Source organism: Pseudorasbora parva, chromosome 2 (genome assembly GCF_024679245.1).
Source record: "Pseudorasbora parva isolate DD20220531a chromosome 2, ASM2467924v1, whole genome shotgun sequence".
Classification (NCBI taxonomy): Eukaryota; Metazoa; Chordata; class Actinopteri; order Cypriniformes; family Gobionidae; genus Pseudorasbora; species Pseudorasbora parva.
Genome location: NC_090173.1, coordinates 30017327 through 30041140, shown reverse-complemented (window position 1 = coordinate 30041140; position 23814 = coordinate 30017327). Strand labels below are relative to the sequence as shown.

General features: G+C 37.9%; 1 protein-coding gene across 4 annotated transcripts in view; it reads right to left on the bottom strand.

The window, feature by feature from the left end:
* cacna1ia (calcium voltage-gated channel subunit alpha1 Ia) overlaps window positions 1–23814 on the bottom strand; it is a 285196-nt gene that overhangs the window by 183536 nt on the left and 77846 nt on the right. For 3 of the 4 annotated variants that reach the window (XM_067415070.1, XM_067415065.1, XM_067415059.1), the window contains exon 2: window positions 14610–14864. In XM_067415070.1, the coding sequence (XP_067271171.1) occupies window positions 14610–14847 (238 nt within the window). In that variant the 5' untranslated portion in view covers window positions 14848–14864. Of the gene's footprint in view, window positions 1–4506; window positions 4525–14609; window positions 14865–23814 lie in introns of those variants that run through there. The other variant, XM_067415076.1, reaches the window with a different exon arrangement.

The following is a 23814-nucleotide window of genomic DNA, read 5'->3' as shown; positions in this document are numbered from 1 at the left end:
TGTGTGTAAAAATTATGGACCATTAATCACCACTTAAAATATTTTGTATTATTTATATTACAATTAGTGTAGTAATTAAAGGGGGGTCAATCTTGAGTACCTATAGAGTAGTATTGCATCCTTCATATCTCGGAAAAGTCTTTAGTTTTATTACATTTATAAAAGAAATATAGGCTGTACCGAGTCTTTCCGGAAAAAAAACGAGCGCCTGGAAGCGTATCGTGTGGGCGGAGCTAAAGAATGATGAGCACGCACAAAGCAGTGACGTCCTCAAGCGTGGAGAAGAAAACGTGACGATAGCCAACAACATAGACATTTGAAGCAGTTTTACTCACCGCCTGTTTCCAAAGCAGGACATGAACCTTTATCGTTGGGACTGCTCCGTCAAAAACACGCATTACTTCAACTGTTGATTTCGTGAAGTCCTGTGACAGCAGTGACTGTGGAGATCCACTTTTGCGACACGATTCAATCGTGATGTTATGAAGCTTCCCGTCATTTCTGCGTTCAAATCGGTTCAAATGCAGCGCTGCCTTCCCGGAATGCTGTGCTGAAGCGTTGAAGTTGCTTGATGTCACCCATAGGAATAAAGTGGAGCGCGGCGTGACCATAGGGCGCGTCAGAAGTGTTCACGGATGAGTGGATCTGCACCTGAGAGCAGTGTTTATGGGCGTGCATTTCCTCTTTCGCTCTAGTCACGCGCGCGCACCCTACCGGGGGAAGAGCCCGTACGGCCCATACAAGAACCTTCCTCTCTGTCGACGTCAGCTGACCCATACTCGAAAAAAACTCTCCGAAACTTGTGAGAAACCAGAAGGAGTATTTTTAACACAGAAATACTCTATCAAACGTCCAACATTAGTTTTTGAAACTTTGTCTATGTTTAGGATGGGAATCCAAGTCTTTAACAGTGTAAAAAGCTCAGTATGCATGAAACAGCATTTCACCCCCCCTTTAAGGTTAAAATGGAGAATCACCAACAATGCCCCACGCCCCTGACCGCCTGTCACCAAAAAATGGTTTCTTATCTGTAGGAAACACTAAAACCATATATATAAAAAATCTGAGTTTTGAACATTTTATTTCTCTTATAATGAACTGTACTGAACATTCTTGATATATTCTCAGTGTTAGACCGCTAAGGGAAATTTGTACTACACACACACAAAAACTCAACCAATAAGATGTATTACACCTGAAGTGTTTGTACTGGTGGCTGAGAGTGATTTCAGTGACAGGACAGCAGGTGCATGTGTGCGCTTATTTATGGACAGGGGCGTGGGATTCTAATTTTGATGTCAGGTGATCTGAGAGTGAGGACAGCCAGCAATGAGTCACACACACACATTAGTTCATTTCACAAATCCAACATACGCCACCAATCCAAGTACAAAAGTAAATCAAATGAATGTCTGGTGTTTGTTTAAAAAACGTGAAACGGATTGAGGCCTGTGAGAAGCTGCTGTTGTGGGCTGTGATAACATCGTCTAAACTATGTTCGGATCTCTGTGGACTTCTGTCTGCTTCCTTAATTTGTCTGGGAAATTGGCCAAAAGAAATCATCCTGATGAACTGGAGCTCTGTGGCACTTCATGCTTTAAAAGTAAATTGAAGCGAATTGCACCGTCAATTCGCATTTGGAGAAAAAGCAAGAACAGTATCTAGTCAAAAACAAGTTTAAATGTGAGTACTGTCAATGCTTTGAGTAATTATATAATTATATAAATCACATGAATACAATATGTTTGTTCCTTTGGTCAAAGTAAAGGCAAGAAAATAATAACAGATGCACAAGCATATATGGGACTTCTCAGCCATGTGTTCAAGCGTGGAAGTGTGAAAGTGCCTGAACAGCATGTATGTATATAACCATTGAAGCGTGTTCTGTTCAGATTCAATTTGCATTAACTGATCAACCTCTTTAACTATTAATACAAAACAATCATCACATCTGAATGACTCACCACTGTCAACAGAAAAATCACTTCCAGAGCATGCGTCTTAAAGGGAGAGTTCACCCAAAGGGATAGTCACCCTCACCCTCATACCATTTCAAACAAGAAGCATAATGTTCTTTATTATGTGGGATCAATTATAAATTATAAAAGATGTTTCCATTTTCTTTTCCATGCAGTTACAAGCCTAAAAAAGGATGCAAAAGCACCATAAAAGTATCACAAAACGTACACCTTGTACACTTTATTCTTGGAAAGATAGCAGAAGAAAGATAACCAAAAATCCCTAAAGGTTGAATAACTGGTGACAGAATGCTCAATGAACATCTCTACATTTCAGCTGCAACTCCCGCAGGTATCCAAAAAGCCGAAACCAAAGATCAACTATAAATCATCTCACCTCAGCAAAATGTCTGCCCACTGTAATTTACATCATTATAATGAACATGGTTATATTATATTGAACTGACAGTTTGAATGAACCGTTTTGAAACTGTTTGGACAAGGGCAGCATAATTGCTAGAGGGAATTTGTAATTACAAATCTTCATTTGTCATTCAATAGACGCTTGTTATTTAAAGCACACTGCAGGACATCGATTGCAGGTACAGTCCCTTCAGAGCAACCTTAGGTTAAATTTCTTTTCCAAGTCAACAACCACCTTCCAAAGACCTGCAACGTCCTCCAACAGCCACCCAGGTTGAAACAAAGGAAACAACATTGAAACAAGACAAAGGTCATGACCTGGATTAGCATTTTTATGTGCTGGTGAGCAGAACATCAAATAAATCTTCTCCTCCTCTGCATTTCTCTCTCTCCACTCCATGCTGACAGCTCTGTGACATTAATCTGGATACTGTATAAATGTCTGAGGATTTTCTCCCTCTGATTAACTCTGACTCCAAGAGAACAGGATGTCACTGGGAACAGTAGGTTCACTGATCCAGGGTCAGTGGGAAAGAATATCTTGACTATACTATTCTCCACAGGCCTGAGACAGAAACGAGTATGAAAAGCTTTGGATTAGGAGACCATTAAAAATGTTCTGCTTGCTGCTTTCCAAGAAAAAGCCAGAAATGTGACTTACACTTGATGCCCATCTAACAAGCCCTGCATTACCTGTCTGTAATTTCATTCACAATGGGCCAGACCCTTACGGACGTCCACACTGCACATATATGAATCTCATGAAACCTGTCAAAAAACAGATTTTATACAGTACCACCAAACCAAGAGCAAGAAGAAACTATATATTTTTCAGGATTTGGGGATTTAAGGACCATTTGTGGTCAGTAAGATTTTCTCTTTTTTAAAGAAATTATCATTGTTGACCAATTTATATCATCCTTGATGAATAAAAGTATTTAAACAATTGATAAATGGCCAAAAAGATTTTTACTATGCAAATGATTGTTGCTCTTTTCTTATTTGAACTTCTTATTCCTCAATACATCCTCAGTTTCAACAAAAATATTAAACAGCACAACTGTTTTCAACAGTGATGATATGTGAAATATTATATGATGTGCAAAAATGTGTCTTTAGCAGCAAGTCATCATATTAGAATGATTTCTGAAGGATTATGTGACACCGAAGACTGGAGTAATGATGCTGAAAATGAAGCTTTGCCATTACAGGAATATATTACCTTTTATAAAATATCGAAATAAAAAAGTTGTTTTAAAATGTAACAAGATTTCCACCCCAAAATGTCCTATATTGTTTAATAAAAGCCTTGGCGAGCAGACGAGACTTCTTTCAAAAAACATCTTACCAACCACAAGAGTATTATAGTAATTATCATTACAGTAATCATAATAAAATGTTTACCTTTAGTAAACCATATATTTATTTATAGCATGATCTGTCTGAATACTCAATTCTGATTAGCTGGAAGGTGAGCGTTTAATGCACAGGTAGTTGCAAATCAGTTTAATCACTGCTCTATATTAATGGGCTGCTTTCATTGATGCACACACACACAAACACACACACACACACACACACACACACACCTATGACACAGATCAATCGTGCTGCACACATATAATAAGAAGCATAGCAACTTGTATTAATAAATTAGCTTCACCACTTAATTGCCACATTACATCTCAGCAAGTGGTATCGTTGCTGTTTTTGAAGTAATTAAACTCACAGCTTCAATGGTAGAAAGATGATGCAGCCAGGTAATTCATACACACTACTTTATCGATGATTTAAATAGGACAGAACACTAGATCTAACAAGCCAAAACTGATGAAAATAACTGTAATTTTAACCATTCTAGTCAAATTTACCCCTGCAAACATCTATAACAGCTTTAAATTCTCAATGCTGGCAAATGGCCATGGTATAAGCAGGATAATCCACAGCTAGCTGTGCAGTAAGCACAACGTGGAGGCAAAGAACCACTAAATAAACTTTTTACTCAACTGCATTTTATTACACTAATACAAATCTAATGTGATTGACATTCGATTTGTATAACTGTAACAAATGCAGTAAAATGTATGCAACAAAGAAAGTTTTGAAAAAATATTGTTGTGAGCACCATTACTGTAGCGCAGGAGGAGGTCTGGTCCAGTCGCTTTGACAGTGACAAAGCACTGCCATTTCAACTAACTCCCATGGTTCACTGATTGTTCTCTTACTCCTTCTGTCTCCCTCTATCTGTGTGTGATGAGCATATCGGTGGCCTGGCTCCACTAGAGGTGAAAGGTCACTGAGTAGGGCAAACACACAGACATTGTTAATCTCTCTTCATACTTTTCCTATGGGAGTAAATCTGGTCTTCTAACCCCTTATCTTCACACAGTCTCTTCCCTTCCATTTGCCTTTGTATTTTGTTCATTCTCCTGCTTCCTCTATTTGTCACTGCTTCATGCTGTTCTGGGCACAGCCTATAACAGCCCCTGCCAACTGCACAGTTAGAGACTCAGTGGTCCTCCTACCTGCTTATTGACAGAGTCTTAACAGACAGCAGTCATGACCTCCTTTATACAGACACACAGAGCAAAGCAGACTGCACACACATATGTCTCACACACACACATATTATCTGATTCCGAGGCAAGTACGTTTAATGGAAATGTTATTTGTTTTTTTAGAAAAAATGCAAACGAGGACAAGGTAAATGAAAGCTGACCTGATACACTCTAATCTGAAACTAGAAAATAACATTAACCACAAGAAACCTTGTTTTTTTTTTCTTGAATTTGAAAATAATTATCAGCTTATTATTAACAACAAGATTTGTAATATTTAATTTGCATCCCTATTCCCTACAGAAACACCAAGGTTTGCGATTATCATTTCATCGATTTGGTTCATTTCAATATCCCGATGCATTGGCTATTCCCTGCATCCTCATGTATACAATTTTATCAGTCAGTTACATGAACGGAACCTTTCATTTTACCTGCTCACAGAAAACACGCTTCTTAAACGTATCAAACAAAAGTCTGGGCATACAAGACAACAAGAGCATTTAGAACAAATGCAACTTCAAGAGGTGGTCTTGGTCTCTTTTGAGCCAAAACTAATGTCTTAATACATCTCGTTGTTTAAATCACATACGGTATATCAATTTTACTCATTCCAACAATACTAAAAAAACTAAATGTGTGAGAGTGTGTTATAGGGTATGTCATAGCCAGATATGACAGCACAACTGCAGCATGCATCACCGGAGACGAGCAGATGCGTATCTCTTCATCAAGCCAGCACAAAAACAACTGCAAATTAAACCCAAAGTAAAGTCGTAGGTGCTCAACACACAATCATCTTCATTAAAAGTAAAGAAACTGAATAATCTTACCATTGCTGTGTCTGCGCTCACTCATATTCTGGCCCTTGAATTTGAAATTAGCTGATGAGCAATAAAATGCATCTTATATCTGTTGTTTTGACGTGACATGAATCTGGATAAACTGCAGGAATTGAAGATCAGATTTATATCCATTTTGCGGAGACACATTTATGTGAAACGTTTAAATGAAATTGTTTTGATAAATCATAGCTTTGATTAACACATAGCGAGTGTTAGGGCTGCTCGATTATGGAAAAAATCATAATCACGATTATTTTGGTCAATATTGAAATCACGATTATGTAACACGATTATTTCACATGACTTTGCATTCATTAAAAAGACACCTTTCAACAATTCTTAAATTGAAATTGTAACATTTGTTGTACTTTATGAACTATTAAAATAAATAATATAACATTTAAATCAAAGTATAAAAGTATTCAAGTAAAAATGATAACTACAAATAAATAAGATCAACAATAAAGTGCACTTCCACAATCTCTTGAAAACAAGTTGGCAACATTTTGGCAAAATATATTCAACAAATTCCAGCTAGTAACTCGATCAGAATATTAAAGGCTGGCTCACCATCAGCCCCCAGAATTAACAGCAAATAAGTTAACTAATATGTAAGACGGAATAAAAATGACTCAAGTCAACATGCTGGTAGGGCTGCTAAAGGGATACTTAAAAAGTAGAATAAATAAAAAGTAAAAAAGCAAATGTTTTAAAATAAGAAATCTTTTGTAACAACAATATACACTACTGGTCAGTAATTTGGGGTCAGTATTTTTTTCCTTTCGTTTTTTAAATAAATCAATACTTTTATTCAGCAAGCATTAAATTGATAAAAAGTGATAGTAAAGAAAATGTATAGCCTATTATTAGAAAATATTTGTTATTTATTTTGAATAAATGCAATTCTTTTTAACCTTTTATTCATCAAATATATTGGGCAGCAGAACTGTTTCCGACACTCATAATAAATCAGAATATGAGAATGATTTCTGAAGGATCAAGTGAGAGACTGGATGTCATGTGACACTGAAGACTGGAGTAATGATCCTGAAAATTCAGCTTTGTATCACAGAAATAAATTATAATTTGAAAAAGTATAATAAATTGAAAACCAATTATTTAAATTTGTAATAATATATCACAATGACTTTTTTGTCTGTATTTTTGATCAAATAAATGCAGGCTTGATAAGCAGAAGAAACTTCGGAACGGAATCAGTTATTTTTTTGTGTCCTTCCGATTTCACCGGATAGGGAGTTGCGTTGTATGTAGAGTGTCTTTATGGGTGCCTGGGTTACGGAGGATGTTGAGAGGGTTGTGGATTTATGTTTTTGTTTCTTTATTAGATTGTCATAGGTCACTCTGTGTTTAATGTTTAAGTGGTTAAACGAATTCGGGGTGTTCCCTTGCGTTGCAGCCACTATGTAGCAAATCTTGCATGTAGCATGTTTCTGCTCGTCGTCTGAGTCCTCGCAGCCAAACTGTTGCCAGACAACAGAGTTGGTTTGGCCTTTTTTGCTTACCAAACGCTGTAACTGCCCTCCTTCTGCCATCTTTACTCGCGCCGAGTTTTTAAAATTCCAGCGGATGATATGCACACGAGTCACGACCTGAGAGACTTTGTGGCTTCTGGAGGGGCGAATGTGGCGCGTGCGCGTTTCATTCAGAGCGCAAGACGAGTGTTCTTGCAAAACAGAAAATGGCAAAATAAAAGTTTTTTCTCGATTATACTATTTTGGTGATCGTTGGGAGCCGAAATCGAAATTGAACTGCACAGCCCAAGCGAGTGTGTTATAGAGCTAGCTTAACAGGCTGTTCATAAAAGCCGAAATGTTCCCCGATGTCAGATTTTAAAGTAGTTGTAGCATTTTTAATTACTCGCACTTGCCTCTGTCTGGCCTTGTATGCTACCGCGTCAAAGCACATACGTGAAAAATAACGTCAGAAAAGCACCAGCAACATTAGAATAATTTACGGTCTATTACTGAACCGATACCGAATCGTCCTCGCATGCATCGAAGAAACAATTCATTTTGACACCCCTATACACCAAGCTGGGCCTACTAAACGCTATATATTTATGCCTCTCTAATGCAGGGTTTGGAAATACCCACATCTGAACGCTGATGGAGAGAGAACCATTTAAGCCTGATGGAATCGCCAATACCCATGATGGTTAGGAAAGAGAGGCACTGTGAAACTTCTGATGCCAGTAATCCAAAGGCCCATGAAAACATACCTACACAAGGCAAGTGTGAATGTGTCCGAGAAAGTGTGCGCAGGCATTTAGAGGTGCTGTTCGAGAGCAAAACAATCTGTTCAAACGGCTGTTCAACACACAGCCCCGAGACCACATTCTTAAAAGATTTTAAAGCAGTCACAGATGGACCAGAAGACTAATCTACTACAGCTATTGTGCTTCTGTTTGTTTGTGTTGAAGACAAATCCGGTTTCGGAAAGTATGATCGGTGGGTCAATGTCAACAGCACAAAAGATATTTGTCAGCACAGAACAGAGAACACAATTTAAAAACCTCAATTTGAGCTCAGGAAAGGAAGAGGAAAGATTGCACTTCCCATCATCACAGCCAGAAACAAGTACAGATGGCAAAAAGCGAGCACCTGAAAAACTAAATTTAATTTCAAAAAGGCTGAGAAATGTCAAAGGTACACCTAAATTAAAGAAACATTTTTAATTTAAAAGATACACCTAAATCTCAGGCATTTGTTGCTGTTCCATGTACATCACCCACACGGCTGTTACTCCAAGACACCTCAGTTGTCTGACACGTTTACTGTATCAAATAAAACTTTACAACACCATCTGCTTCTCAGACAGGAGATGAATATGAGCAACAGCATTTCAGTGACATCGATGAAGATAAAGCATTCATTTCATTGACTCTAATCCAAAACTTGAGATGAGATTTAGCATATTTGCCTGAAAGCCACATCAAAAAAAGCTCACTTTAAAGGTCAAAGCTCCTCTACGTTAAATGGATATTTCACATAAAAAAGATGTTGTTCCAAACCTAAATTACTTACTTTCTGCTGGGGAACATGAAAGTAACCATAAAAACATCTGACTCTTCTAGCATACTATTCACTCATCATACAAATCTTCATAAGAGTTGAGAAATAGCTCACAACTTTTATGGACAACTTGTACGGTTCTTTTTGAACCTTGAAAGCTTCTTTTTCTATTCAATAAAGTCACACAGGTTTGAACTAATTCTCCGAAATTGTAGGTTCACTGTTCTGTTGGATTTCTAAAAGCGCACTCAAGTCAGATTTACGAACACAGCTGTACCGCCCCAAAATCCATCTGATCTGAAATTAGAGTGCTGTACCATCACTCAGCATATACGGACTATAACGCTCCATTACAACAGCACTCTGGACTGATCTGAGGTCGGCCTGAATTTACTGCACAGTGTCAAATTCACACACGCAAATGGTGTCGAAACGGAGGGAGGGGAGGTGAGCGATAGACAGCGAGAGATGGTAGTCCTCAGTAATTACTTTAACATGCTGTGACATAAATCACACACCAGAGAGTTCTTATTGAGTGCCTGGTGAGGAAAGAGGCAGAGGTGATGGAGGGAAAGAGAACAAGAGAAAAAAGGCCTAGACAGACAACAGCTCGCTGAAGAGAGATACTCATCTTCGTATTGGCGACGGACCACATGCGAGTCGCGTTGCTGTAGTGATGTCATATCTGGCTAGCCTATAACACTCCCATACATTTATTTGAACCATTTTAGGAGGAATCAAATGTACATTTGTGGCTTCAACAACCAGAAGCATTAACACTTTCTCACGGGACTGCATCTCAAACCACCTTCTGAAGGGATTGAGTGATCGGATTTAAATCTGGTCTTTACACGTTTAAATAGCTATCCAAATTAGAGGTCTAAAACAGGCCCAAAGATATATTTTTTAAACCGATTCGGAATATCAAAAGGCTGAATAAAGACAGAATTTACATTATTGGCATATATACTATCCCTTTAAGATCCTTCAGCCTCCGAAAAGCCTATGGGAAGAGAGAACGGTTTTAGAGGAGGATACAGAAACACGAGAGACGCAGGCAAAGGCAGGTTGAGAAGGTGAGCGAGCATCAGTCTTGCCTGTGTGATGAGCTGTCATAGCAACACAGACCGGTCAGGACTGGAGATTAGTATTAACCTCGTGTTCCCAACATCTCTTCGGGACAAACGGGGGCTGAATTAGACAGTCTGGCACAGAGAAAAGTGATGTGTGAGGAAGGTTTGAGGTCTATTAGCTACACCTTTATTACAGAGAGAGAGCGAGAGCGAGAGCGAGAGCGAGAGAGAGAGAGAGAGAGAGAGAGAGAGAGAGAGAGAGAGAAAGAGAGAGAGAGAAAGAGAGAGAGAGAGAGAGAGAGAGAAAGAGAGAGAGAGAAAGAGAGAGAGAGAGAGAGAGAGAGAGAGAGAGAGAGAGAGAGAGAGAGAGAGAGAGAGAGAGAGAGAGAGAGAGAGAGAGAGAGAAATCAAGACTCTTGGCAATCCAGAGAGTGACATCCTGAAGCAATCAAGCAACTGTTCAAATACTACAAATTAAAGTAACAATGGCAATTATTTCATCATTCTATCATACCATCAAGAGGCAAGACCTTTTATATAAAGAACAAAGATGAAACGCATACATGCATTTGAAAGGCCTTCGAAGACTAAAAACAATGAACAAGGGTATAGATTGAAAACCGATACTAAATGGTTTTAGAAGTGCTGACAGATTCTAATTTTCCCTCTTGTACTGGAAGTCAAAGGTTTGGAATATCATTATTCCATTAGGGCACTGTGATGACAGCCGTTGTCATCCTTGGTGTGCTCGGGGAGGGGACTGATTCCTAGGGAGCATTACAATGAGCAGATTTAAGGTGGCTGAATGTCTTGTTCTGGCTTTGTGGGTCTCTCCAGGATTTAGACAGAATGCGTGGTCGAAATTGACAACTAATGTTTAGATGCATACACATACACACACTAGTAACCATTTGCAAAATTTTCCATTTTACCTAAGGGATTATCAATAGTTTTTTCATTATTATTATTTTTTTTAAACATATATATTATTTAGCTTTTTAATACAAATTTTACTGGCATTAATAAATTGTTCACCTGGAAAAAAATAAAATAATTCACCCTAACACAAAATGGCATTTTTCACTTACATAAGTTTAACATATTTACTACTTTCATGGCATGTTATAACATAATTCATAATTTAGTCAGCCACCATTTGTGCAAGTTCTCCCACTTAAAAAGATGAGAAAATGTATTTGCAAATTATGGTGGAAAAGTATTTGATCACCTGCAAAAAAAGAAAGATTTCTGGCTCTCACAGACCTGTAACTTCTTCTTTAAAAGGCTCCTCTGTCCTCCACTCATTACTTATATTAATTGGCACCTGTTTGAACTTGTTATCAGTAAAAAAGACGCCTGTCCACAATCTCAAACAGTCAGACTCCAAACTCCACTATGGCCAAGACCAAGAGCTGTCAAAAGCTGTCAAGAGCTGCACCAGGCTGGGAAGACAGATCCTGCAATAGGTAAACAGCTTGGTGCAAAGAAATCAACTGTGGGAGCAATTATTAGAAAATGGAAGACATAAAAGACCACTAATTATTTCCCTTGATCTGGGGCTTCACGCAAGATCTCACCCCGTGGGGTCAAAATGATCACAAGAATGGTGAGCAAAAATTGCAGAACCAGATGGGGGACTTATTGAATGACCTGCAGAGAGCTCGGACCAAAGTAACAAAGGCTTCCATCAGTAACACACTATGCTATGACAATGATCCCAAACACACCACCCGGGCAACGAAGAAGTGGCTTTGTAAGAAAAATTTCAAGATCCTGGAGTGACCTAGCCAGTCTCCAGATCTCATCCCCATAAAAAATCTTTGGAGGGAGTTGAAAATCCATCTTACCCAGCACCAGACCCAAAACGCCCCTGCTCTAGAGGATATCTGCATGGAGGAATGGGCCAAACCAGCAACAGTGTGTAAAAACCTTTGACCTCTGCACTGTAAAAAAATTTGGTTGTTTTTTGTTGGTTTAACTTAAAAAAGTAAGTAACCTGGTTGCCTTAAAATTTTGAGTTTATTGAAATTAAAATTGTGAGTTGATACAATGAAGGAAATTTGTTTAATAAATAGAAATTCAAAATATTATTTTCTCTCAACCACATAAAAATGTGATAAATCATGAAAATAGCACAACTTGGCATGTTTCACTGCGTCATCAGAAATAAAACACACAATTACCCAATATGCTTACAAAATCTGTTAATAATATTTTAATAAAGGTTGTCAAATCTCAAAAAATGTTCATTGTATTAACTCAATTATCAATTTCAATGAACTCAAAATTTTAAGGCAACCAGGTAACTTTTTTTCTAAATAATTTTTTACAGTGTGTCATTGCCAACAAAGGGTATATAACAAAGTATTTAGATGAATTTATATTATTGAACAAATACTTATTTTCCACAATAATTTGCAAATAGATTCTTTAAAAATCAGACAATGTGATTTTCTGGATTTATTTTCTCATTCTGTCTCTCATAGTTGAAGTGTACCTATGATGAAAATTACAGGCCTCTCTCATCTTTTTAAGTGGGAGAACTTGCACAACTGGAGGCTGACTAAATACTTTTATTTGCCCATCTGTAGCCTGATTTGCACCTATACAAAAATGAAATAACATTAAAAAGTTTGGGATCAGTAATAATTTCCTTTAAAATGTATTATTATTATTATTATTATTATTATTATTATTATTATTATTATTATTATTATTATTATTATTATTATTATTATTAGTAGTAGTAGTATTATTATTAGTAGTATTATTATTATTATTATTATTATTATTATTATTATTATTATTGAGGATGTAAACCCAAAGTGGCAGTAAAGATGTTTATAATGTTACAAAAGATTTCCATTTTAAATAAATGCTGTTTTTTTTTTTTACTTTATATTTATCTTAAGTGTAAAAAAAGTAAACCTCTTCAACAAAAAATGTGTTTTCTTTCTCAAGTTTCTTGAGCAGCAAATCATCATTTTCGAATGATTTCTGAAGGATCATGTGACACTGAAGACTGGAGTACTGATGCTGAATGCAGCTTTGCTATCACAGGAATAAATTATTTAAAAACATTTTAAAATGAATTTTGAGTTCCACAGTGAAAAAACAATTACTTAATTTTTTGAGTGAAAGAAAAATGTATTTTATCTCTCAACGTTCATATTGCTAGCTCATAGCTGAAGTTGAAGTGCTAGCAATTCAAATCTGAATTAAAATGGATCAAACGTTATGATGTAAAAGGCTTCTTTTTATACATGTTACTGTAGGCATACATTATGCAAATCAAAAAGTAATTGACTGTAAGTAGCCCCATGGTTACACTGTACCTCAAATGCAAACAAAGTGACAGCAAACACTCTGGGACCTCATATCTAAAACACTAAATCACCAATTAAAGTGTTTTGACAAGGGCAACAATATGCACAAACTATTAAAAAGATAATGATTCATTTTGCCAACATATTAAATATGCAGGGAAAGGAGGAGAGAGATAATTTTCTCTCTTTTGCTCCCTTATCTAATCTCCCTTATTACTAAATAATTAGCAAATTGCGCCTTGGGCTTGATAAATAGTACTCCACTTTAATTTCAATATTTCTGAAATATAAACCATTCGATACCAATAAGCCCCAAGTTCCCCAGTAGTGTGAAACGATTTTCCTTTGCATCATCACAGCCCGAATGTCCTCCAATATTTAAAGCATGTAAAATTAATCTCCGCACACTTTGACCATAAATAAAGTAATTAAAGGATATTTTCATCCTTCGCTCTCTCCCCCTCCCTTTCTACCTACATGTAATAAAATCATAAGTTTCTGAGACATCCCATTAAGCCATTGAAATAAATTTGGCATGCCTTATAGATGTGTGAGTACTAATGTCTTCTCAGAAACTGATGTGTTTGCAGATTTACTGCAACCGCTCACTAGCCGGCTAGCAGCTGGAGACGACGGTGTATGAGCGCGCCCGTCTTTGTGGTAACAGCAAGTGGTGCTGATTAGTGCCCTGTGGCTGTTCAAGCAATGGGAGATTTGGGCCTCTGTGGGGAAAAGAAAACCTGTGCCCATCGTGTATAAAAGGCTTTCACTGAGCCCAGCCAAATGAGAGTGTCAGCCAAACCAACGCAGAGACGTGAAATTCGATTTAAGACACTTTCCAAAGGAGTCTGAGTCCCCAAGGCAGCCACGGCTAGCTGGCAGAAATACACAAAAAGGAAAAAGAAAAAAAAACTTTCGAAACTTCAAAGGACAGAGAAATCAGCCAAGAATACATTATCAATGCACTTTAAACCCTTACCTATGTAATTCAAGTTATTCATTAATGTTTCAACTTGATAATTCATTATTTAACTGCGCAATTCAGACTGTATGTTTCTTGACTTTCCAGTTGCATTTTCAAATGTTGACACTGTAACTTAATGTCACTGTCACCGGCGACAAATCTGAAAGTCTCGTCGTTGACAACGACATGTGCGACGCCAAGCCGCCTGCGTCAAGCTGTCACTCGCAGTGTGTTTAGATCTGCTTGTCGCTGCGATCTCGCAGCACTTAATCACTGCCTTGCTGACTAAACAGCAGTAGGAAGCTGGATTAAGTTGACTGGCTATAGTGCCAATTAGATACCTTTCCTCCAAGTCAACCCATGTGTGAAAGCCATTGTTAGAACCCACACTCTACTCACGACCTGTGAGCACCAGCTAATAAAGGATATGGGCTCAACACCATGCGAATGCACCAGTTGCGTGGGCAGGTGGTCTGCTTCAGGCAGAAGAAAACCACTGGCGCCAACTCAGGAAATGGCACGACCAAAGTGCTGAGGTCACTGCCTGCATCATCGCATGGCCCCACCTCCTCGATGATGTCATCTCCCTGAGAGGGGCAGAAGTCCTCGGACAGCCCCGCCCCCACCTGGCTCACACCAAGTGGCACGGGACACTCCTCGGTCGTCATGGCGACGGAGCAACAGCCTGTGGAAGGATAAGAGAAAGAGATATCAATATCCAGATGTTTAAGTTTTTTCTCTATAAAGTTTTTTTTTGAAAACACAAATTTCAATAATTGCAGAACAATGTTTACTGTACAATGCGCAGGCCATATATATGTGGAGACAAATATAATACAGAGAATATACAGAGTATATATACATATACATATAAAACCTAAATATACAGAGAGTCAAAGTCTGTAGTCCAAGACAAGAAGTAGCATCCAAACTCATAAATAAGCCTCTTCTGGTAGAATCCCATTCAGCAGTTGTTCATATCTGCCTTTTCAGTGACTCAAACAGAAGCTAAAATGTAACATGCAACTTTTACAAATGATTGCAAAAGATGATTTTATTTATTTTCATTTTTTGTATATATATATATATATATATATATATATATATATATATATATATATATATATATATATATATATATATATATATATATATATATATATATATATATATATACAAATATATAAGAAGCAAACAAACTTCAGCATCTATCAAACACTTGATTATGTAGAAGAAAAAAAAAAAATATATATATATATTCTTCTACATCAAGTGTTTGATAGATGCTGAAGTTTGTTTGTTTCTTTTTTTTCAGACCAGTACTTGTCACTTTATAAGTAATTTAATTTATTATATAGGTAATCATTTTTTGCTTATGTAGAACATAAACATAACAAAATGGCTATATCATATGTGTGCAAAACCCATAATGTGTATGTTGATTGTCAGTGTTAAGGTGTAAATGCCAGGGCCATTTAGGTTGTGGATCAACTTAATTTAAAAATAGATCAATTCAGAGTCAAATCAAATGTGTTATAATTTATTCAGTATTAAATGTATTATTATGTAGTATTAAAATGTAACCCCCCCCCCCCCCACATACATTTTATACTATTATATATATATAGCAAGAAAATATACAATTAAGTTCCAAAATTCTTCCAGAAAACTTTTAAGAAGATATAAATATAAAGAATAATAAAAAATAAACAAATACATCACCAGTGTCTGAGGGTAAAAATAGCACATTGTACTAAATTGTAACAAAAGCTATCTCATAGCGTCTCTCTTGAAAGGTTCATACATTGTTGCTAAAAACCTGTTTTTCTATGGATTTTTTTTTACTTCTCAAAACCTGCTGATGTGCTCAATAAGCCTAGACAGACTGAAATACAAGCGACAAGGAAACTTTCGATTTGCTTATATTGTGCTGGTGCCATGTTCATGTGCCAGTGCTGAGCCGCTCTGTCATCTGCTCTGCTTTCATGAGAACTGGAATAAAAACAACTCCAAATCCGTAATGAATGCAGCAGCATATTGCGCTACATCCCCGTTCATTCACTCACTGAACACGGTGACTCATAAAGCAGATGTAAGCGTGGACGAGTTTCTGCGGCATCAGACGCATGCCTCACCTGACTGTGATTCTCACTGAAGTCCAGTACTCCAAGAGTTTCCATTAGCCCTGCTCACTTCAATTAAATCTAACAAGCCATTTTCCTTTTGTCCTGGAACACAAAATCTACCTACTGACAGTGTTGCTGTGGTGATGAGCTAAATCTAATTTGCAGCATCTTCTTTTTTCCCCTCACCCTGAGTAGATGCTGAGGTGCCAAACTGCCAACATCTAAAAAGCCTATATTTGCTGCCATTAGAACTGCAAATGTAGCTAAACAGAAGTTTAACTGTAGCCAGGGAGAGAAAGGAGAAATTATATGAGCCGATAACAGGACTACAGCGTAAAACGGTTTAATTCGCATTAATTCTTACTGTCATTTCGCACTTTGCTAATTTGTGTCATTTTGAGTTTCTCATCATCTCATAAAGTTTCTCAGTGTCTTAATTTCTTTCCTCTCCTGCTCTTGCCTCCCTCTCGTCTCACTCGTGCAGGGAGAGCGCTGTGGTAAGTCTCTCTCTTGTGTGTTAACGCTAAAACACATTAGCACTCCTAATGGGAGAATAGACACACTCTCACATTCAACGCTAAAAGCTGCAGGAAACCCATGAGAGCTTGTGCTGACGCTTCTGTTTAAATCAGCTGCACGCTAAAACACCTTTAGTTTTAGCACACATTTACCTAACTGTTAAATATTTACAAACTCAATACTCTAATGGGAATAAAATATTACTCTGCAATAAAATAAATAAATAAATAAAATTATTATTAGTATAACTAGTATATATAGTATATATATATAGTACAGATACATGAATACAGACTACAGATACTAATTGCAATAAATATTTTTAAGCTGAAGCCATTATTCTCTATATGTATGGTTTTGTTCTGTTAAGAAAAAAGTATATATTTTTTCCCCATTTAACGAAATTGTAAGATTTTAAAACCATTTTTTTTTTTACAGAACATACAGTATAAAAATGTATTCCATCATATTTATTCATTTTGAAACCTGATATACGTTTCATTTATTTAGGTAATCTTGAATAATAAAATTGAATAATGATAATATGTATAAATAAATACTGTATAAATAAATGTACAGAATAAATATTTATTATTTATAGAAACATCATTACCATCCAAACGATCATAGAAGGGGTGACCTCATATAGTCAAAGATTCGATGCTTTGATAGGAGAAGCCTGATTAGATTACCAATCTCACAGTCAAATGTTTTAACAATTTTATTTTATATCTTTGAGCGATTTTCTGTATATGGTGGATTACATTTTTTTTAATTAATTACACAATTGTGTAATATGAAAGCTGTCATGGGGACCTGGGTGAGCTGAGCTCAGGGGTACTGAATTCGAGACTACCTGAAGGAGGTATTCTGTGTTCAGTTTGCTTAACTTGCGCTCAAGCTGTGCTGCGATTTCCGTTAGTGTGTGAGTAACACGGATTTGAATGCGCAAAAAAAGTAACCTGCCAATGTGTTTTATCAGAGGACGATGTATTTAGTTCAATTAAACGCATGTAAGGGATGGATATTTGGATATTTACATGCAAGTAACCAAGTTGATTCGAAAGCCAGATCTGTAACCAGTCATTTCTGATATGTAATGATTCATGTACAGTCATGTTCTTTGTTAGCCTGACAAACCAGACCCACATCAAGATGTTTGGTCTGGAAACTCGCCATTGACAGAGCTCAATCCGAGGGGCGGGATAAACGGTTGTCTTTCAAACTCCCTCTGCACATGATACGATAGCGCTACCACCAACCAGAGTAACAAAGGTGAAACAGAGTCCGACTCTATACACGATGTGATTGGCCCGGCAAGAGTTAGGGGATTACAGCTCAGAAGGGTATGGAGAGTTGCTAGACACTCGCGGGCAGATGAAATTTGCTGCCGCTAGGGTGCGTCTAGATTTCTAGGCTAGTTCTTTGTCTATGTGTCAACAAATCAAACCAGTGAAAAAATAATCAACTTCACATTGTTTCTCTAAGTAGGATGAAAATAATCTGTTAAACTATATGATTAAATTCTATATAATGGATCAAAGAACAAATCAAATTGTCAGTTTGTCAGTGACTGAGTTCTGGACACGTACCAAAACTCACATAATAATATTTAACAAATCTCTTACTTACATTTTGTTTGCACTGTTAGTAATTATGGAAGCTTTTCTTACGTGTCCAAAACTCAGTTACTGACAAATTGACGATTTGATTTGTTCTTTGATCCATTATATAGAATTTAATCATAGTTTAACAGATTATTTTCATCCTACTTAGAGAAAGTAGGCCATAGTCTTATGGCCTTAGTCTTATAGTCTTCTGGCACCTCCTGCAGCTGCGCTGGCACCGGCCGTATCGGCTTGCCTTTCTGTCGGATTTTGCCAGACACGCAGAGAGGGAGATCCTGGCACTGGGCACTCTAGGATCTGCAAACTATTCGCCTAGGCCTGCACCTGGAAAGGTCACTCCAGCTTCGCTGTCTCAGCTTAGACTCAACACGGGGAGCAGCAGACACCAGTGATAAGCCCAGGCTCGTTTGCCGTAGACCTGGGCGCTAGGGGTTGCTCTCGACGGTGGGAGGAGTCTTCTGACTCCATTGGGAAGTTACCGTCCGCCTCAACCCAGGCAGCCCCCGGGCAATAAGGTACTACCTCGCCACAACTTGCTTGCTTCATCGGGTGCGATGCTTAGGAAAAAATCGACAGGCTTGTTGTAAAACTGAGCAGGAAAACACAGAAAGAAAAATAAACTGCCAGCCCTGCGGCTGGCAACCTGGAACGTCAGAACAATGTGTCCTGGCCTTTCTGACGCCAGGAAAACCGCCATCATCGACCACGAGCTCGCAAAGCGGAACATCGACATCGCCACCCTCCAGGAGACACGCCTCACTTCCAGTGGCAGTCTCAAAGAGAAGGACTATACGTTCTTCTGGCAAGGTCTGGAGTCAGATGTGCGCAGACTCTATGGGGTTGGCTTCGCAGTTCGCAACTCCCTCCTGTTATCAGGGGAAAGGAAGAGCCGCAAACAGCAAAGAACCCAGCCTACCACTGCTCCCCCCATAGTACCCACCACGGACTACACTTGCAGCAAGTGCGGCAGCAGCTGCAGCTCCCGCATCAGCTTATTCAGCCACAGCCGGTGCTGCTGCTCCACAGCTAAGTAAATACTCAGGTGCAGACTCCATTGTCTCTAGAGACAGAAGGTTGCCAACAACACACTTAAGCCCCTTTCACACTGCACGTCGGACCCACAATATTCCCGGAACATTGCCGGGTCGCCTTCTGTGTGAAAGCAACCACGTCCCGGGATTGATTACCGAATTCGACCCGGGTCGGGAACCTAGTAATATTGCGGTATTCGACCCGGGACGAGCGCTGTGTGAACAAAAGCCAAAACTAATGCCGCAACGTGTAAAGTTACATAGTTATCGTGCGACTCCTAGAGCTTGTTTTTTCAATAATACAACCCTGCAGTGCCAGAAGAGCTAGTCAGTGTTTTAAACGCAGAGAGTGTTTGTATACAAAAGAAACTAAAATTAAACAAGCAGAAATGTGGGCAAACTGGACACAAGTCGAGACCACGGAGCTCCTTACTATCCGCGCTGAAGCTGAGATCGCTCGCCATTATACGTCACATCAGGATTTCACGTGTCAACTCAACCCGGGACCGTTACGGGTTGTGTGTGAAAGCGCACATATTACGGTATTTCGCTGGCAGTGTGAATGGACCAAATCTAGCGACCCGGGAACAAATGCCGGGTCGCATTATCCGTGTATTTGCCGGAATCGCAGTGTGAAAGGGGCTTTAGAGAAACAATGTGAAGTTGATCATTTCAACCTGCAACCTTATATGCCACAATCTAAATATAATGCCATAGATGTACATATAATGCTATAATCGACCCTTTTCATGATTATAGTTAACCTAGAGAGCTGTAATAGTAAAAACGTGCTAAAAGTTTTCCAGAGAGTTCCACATGTAATACTTAGCTATTTCATATATACAAAAATGTTAGCCAATGACAGCATTGGGCATTTACACTGAGGGCTAAATCAGAGGGCTAAAATCAGGGTAGGAAAAATGCCTTTCTAAATGATAAAAAAAAAAAAATCAAAAAAGATGAAAACATTATAAAACAATGTAGTTCATGACCCCTTTAAAGAGGTAAGCAGGAAAAGATAAGAAAGATTTCAAGAAAGGGACAGCAGATTATTCCTGAGTTCCAGTCATTCCATGAAAATTACACATTTCAAATATTACTTGAAGGACCTACTTCATCTTCAGTAGCACATCATTTTAATAAATGCCACAAACTAAAAAAGAGGTACTAAGTAAACATCCATTAGTAGTCCTATTAATATGTGTGTGTGTGTGTGTGTGTGTGTGTGTGTGTGTGTGTGTGTGTGTGTGTGTGTGTGTGTGTGTGTGTGTGTGTGTGTGTGTGTGTGTGTATTTTATGTATGTTTTTGTTTTGCTTTGTGCAGGGGTATTGCCATCGTATTAAAAGTGAGGGGGACAAAATGTCAAGTGTAATACCAGTTTTTTTTTTTCTAACCTTTGTCTAATTTCCATATTTTTCCAGAACTGGAAATTACTCAAATCAAATTCCATAATTTTCCAAACTGTGTAGGAAGACTCTGATGCAGAGTTATTCATCATTGTGCAAAACAATTAAAATAACACATGCCAACTTACAGCGCTTGACGTTTTAGTTTAAAAAAAAAAAAAAAAAGGAGCAAAGAGTTTTTTGACGTTTTGAACTCATTGAACTCACAATCTTTATTAAAATTATGGACACATGTGCGAGTATGGGTGTGCCGTGACCCAGTGACAAGTCGTGAGTGACTGATTACCATGGAAACTTGAATGTCACGTATAGATAGACTCTCTTTTAATTTTAAATCTGAATTTACACACATAAATTAAAACTTCTACTTGTTGTGACTGAGCACACTTGCCCAATAAATGTTCTCCCTGGACAGCTGCACGTACATAGCAAAAGCAGATTGTACATAGCAAAGAATGTTTCTCCTCTTTAATACAAAAATATTCAGTCAACATATTAACTGTCCTTGAGTTCTAAGTTCTGATTATGTGTCAGTGTTTTGTACTTTCAGACATTAAACATATGCACAGGAATGACACAGAGGCAGAAAAAAAGACAAACAGCTGAGAGCAAATAAGGTGGCTATGGATTCACAACAGGTGCGTACACACAAATTTGTTCTCACACTTTTTCTACTGCTGATAAAGACTACAGTTAATCACTAGCATAATACAAGCCCAAACCATCTCCTCTACACAACCACTGCTGTACAGTCAACTGGCACTTTCTACATCACAAATGTATGCATTAAAATGTATGGTGTAGGTAATAATAATGTAGGTAATACGACTCATATCATTTTGTTATAATTACATGGATATCACATGGCTGCTTTGCATTCCTGGTCATCCTGTCTTTGAAAAATGCAATTGCTATTTTATTTTGATAAAGACATTATTCAGTACCTGACTGTGCTGACAGCTACGTTTGGCCAGTCTTGGGCCTTTCACAAGCTTGAAACTGCCATTGTGAGTTTTTTGGCTGTCTTACAATTCAATTAGGAGCTTCAAAAGTTGCATTGCAATAAGACTTGCTCTGTCATTTTGTCACTGGCCGTGTGCTAAGAAGATTAAATTGGCTGGCATCATATGTTAACTGTCATTTTCAGCATTTTTGTAAGGATAACCACTACTCTATAAAGCATCACATGTTAATGCCACAGAGACACTGAACGAGAAAGAAATAGGAACAAGTCTAATAATCTAATTAGATAGTTAATGTTATATTAGTTTATGGACCCGAGTAACTCAAAATTATGAATAAATAATAAGTGAAATGGAAATGGAACTGCTGGTGCGTGAGGAAGTTTTGGTTCCAGTCATCCTGTTATTATGCTTTAGACCAACATAACACTCTCTATAGCTATTCTATAACTAAGCACTAAACATTGTGCGCTCTTGAATATGCATGAATGAAGCAGAGAAGTTAGTGTCTTTACAGGGTGCCAAAAAAAAGTCAGAAATTCTTGGTAGAAATACAGTGCGACGTCAATTTATGTTTATATTCTCTGTCTGCAGTTAGGGCCCAGTAGGGAGCCGAGCCCTCAGCACAAACACAGGCACGCTAAGCTTTTATCCAACCCTGATAATTACAATGTCAGTCATATTTCAACAAAAACTCAATGCAAGCGGCAACAGTCACAGGCCAACATCAGCAAATATTTGCTTATTAGGCCATAATACAAACCAAATCAAAATAAAATCAATATCACAATATGGCTTGGTGTGATTGTCAACTGGTTTCAAGTGTGTGACTTGATGATACCGATTTGGAATATTGCATATTCTGATTTTCTTTCTTCTAAGAACTAATAATTGACAGCATATACAAACAAAATCTACTTTTTTTCAATGCAAAAATTGCTCTTATTGTATTACCAACTTTTTTTTTCTTTTTTAATTATAGAGAGAGCGAGAGAACGAGAGAGCGAGAGAGAGAGAGAGAGAGAGAGACAGAGAGAGACAGAGAGAGAGAGAGAGAGAGAGAGAGAGAGAGAGAGAGAGAGAGAGAGAGAGAGAGAGAGAGAGAGAGAGAGAGAGAGAGAGAGAATTTTAACATAATCGTGTGTATTTGACTATTTAAGCCAGGGGGTTCTGAAAAACATCTTTTCGCAGAGTCGTTGCATGTGCCACCCTTTCTGCCTTACTTTGTGTGTGTGTGTGTATGAGAGAGTTAGCTCGGCCCTCCCTCATGCAGTATAATTGGTTGACACCGCGTGATTGACAGGGACAGAGGTTGATCAGAGTGTCGAAACGAATGTGGTCTAACAGCACTCAGATGGCCAATCAAATCAAAGTACGCCTACTTTGATTTGATTGGCAATCAGAGTGCTGTTAGACCACATAGGGGTTTACATTCTCTTTTGGCTCGTCTAGTCTTCACACACACACACACACACACACACAGAAACGAGCGCGTCAATCTATCGTGTAATGCCGTTGCGGAAAGAGACTAATATCTCTGGGGTAAATCACAAAACTGAATGCACACACAAATTCACACAAAATGCAACGTGTCCATGCTCTTAATATACAATCATTGATGAACATTTTAATGAAGAAAAAAACTATATGAGAGCGGATTAGAACTTTGAACCTTTGAGACGATTTACTAAAAGTCTACTATTAGACCACAGAGGAACTCAAATATAAGCAGCAGATGTATGTATTTATTCACTCATACAAAGAATCTCTGGACTAATATTTGATGCAAATGAATGCAAATAATCCTAAATAGATTATTTCCCAACTAGAATTAGACCTAGAATTTTGTTCCCTGTTCTGTTTGACCTGGTTACCACCTTGTTTTGAATTAGTTTATTATTTTAAATAAAAACATGTATTATTTTAGTATTACATAATGATTTAATTTCTATAGGCTATGTA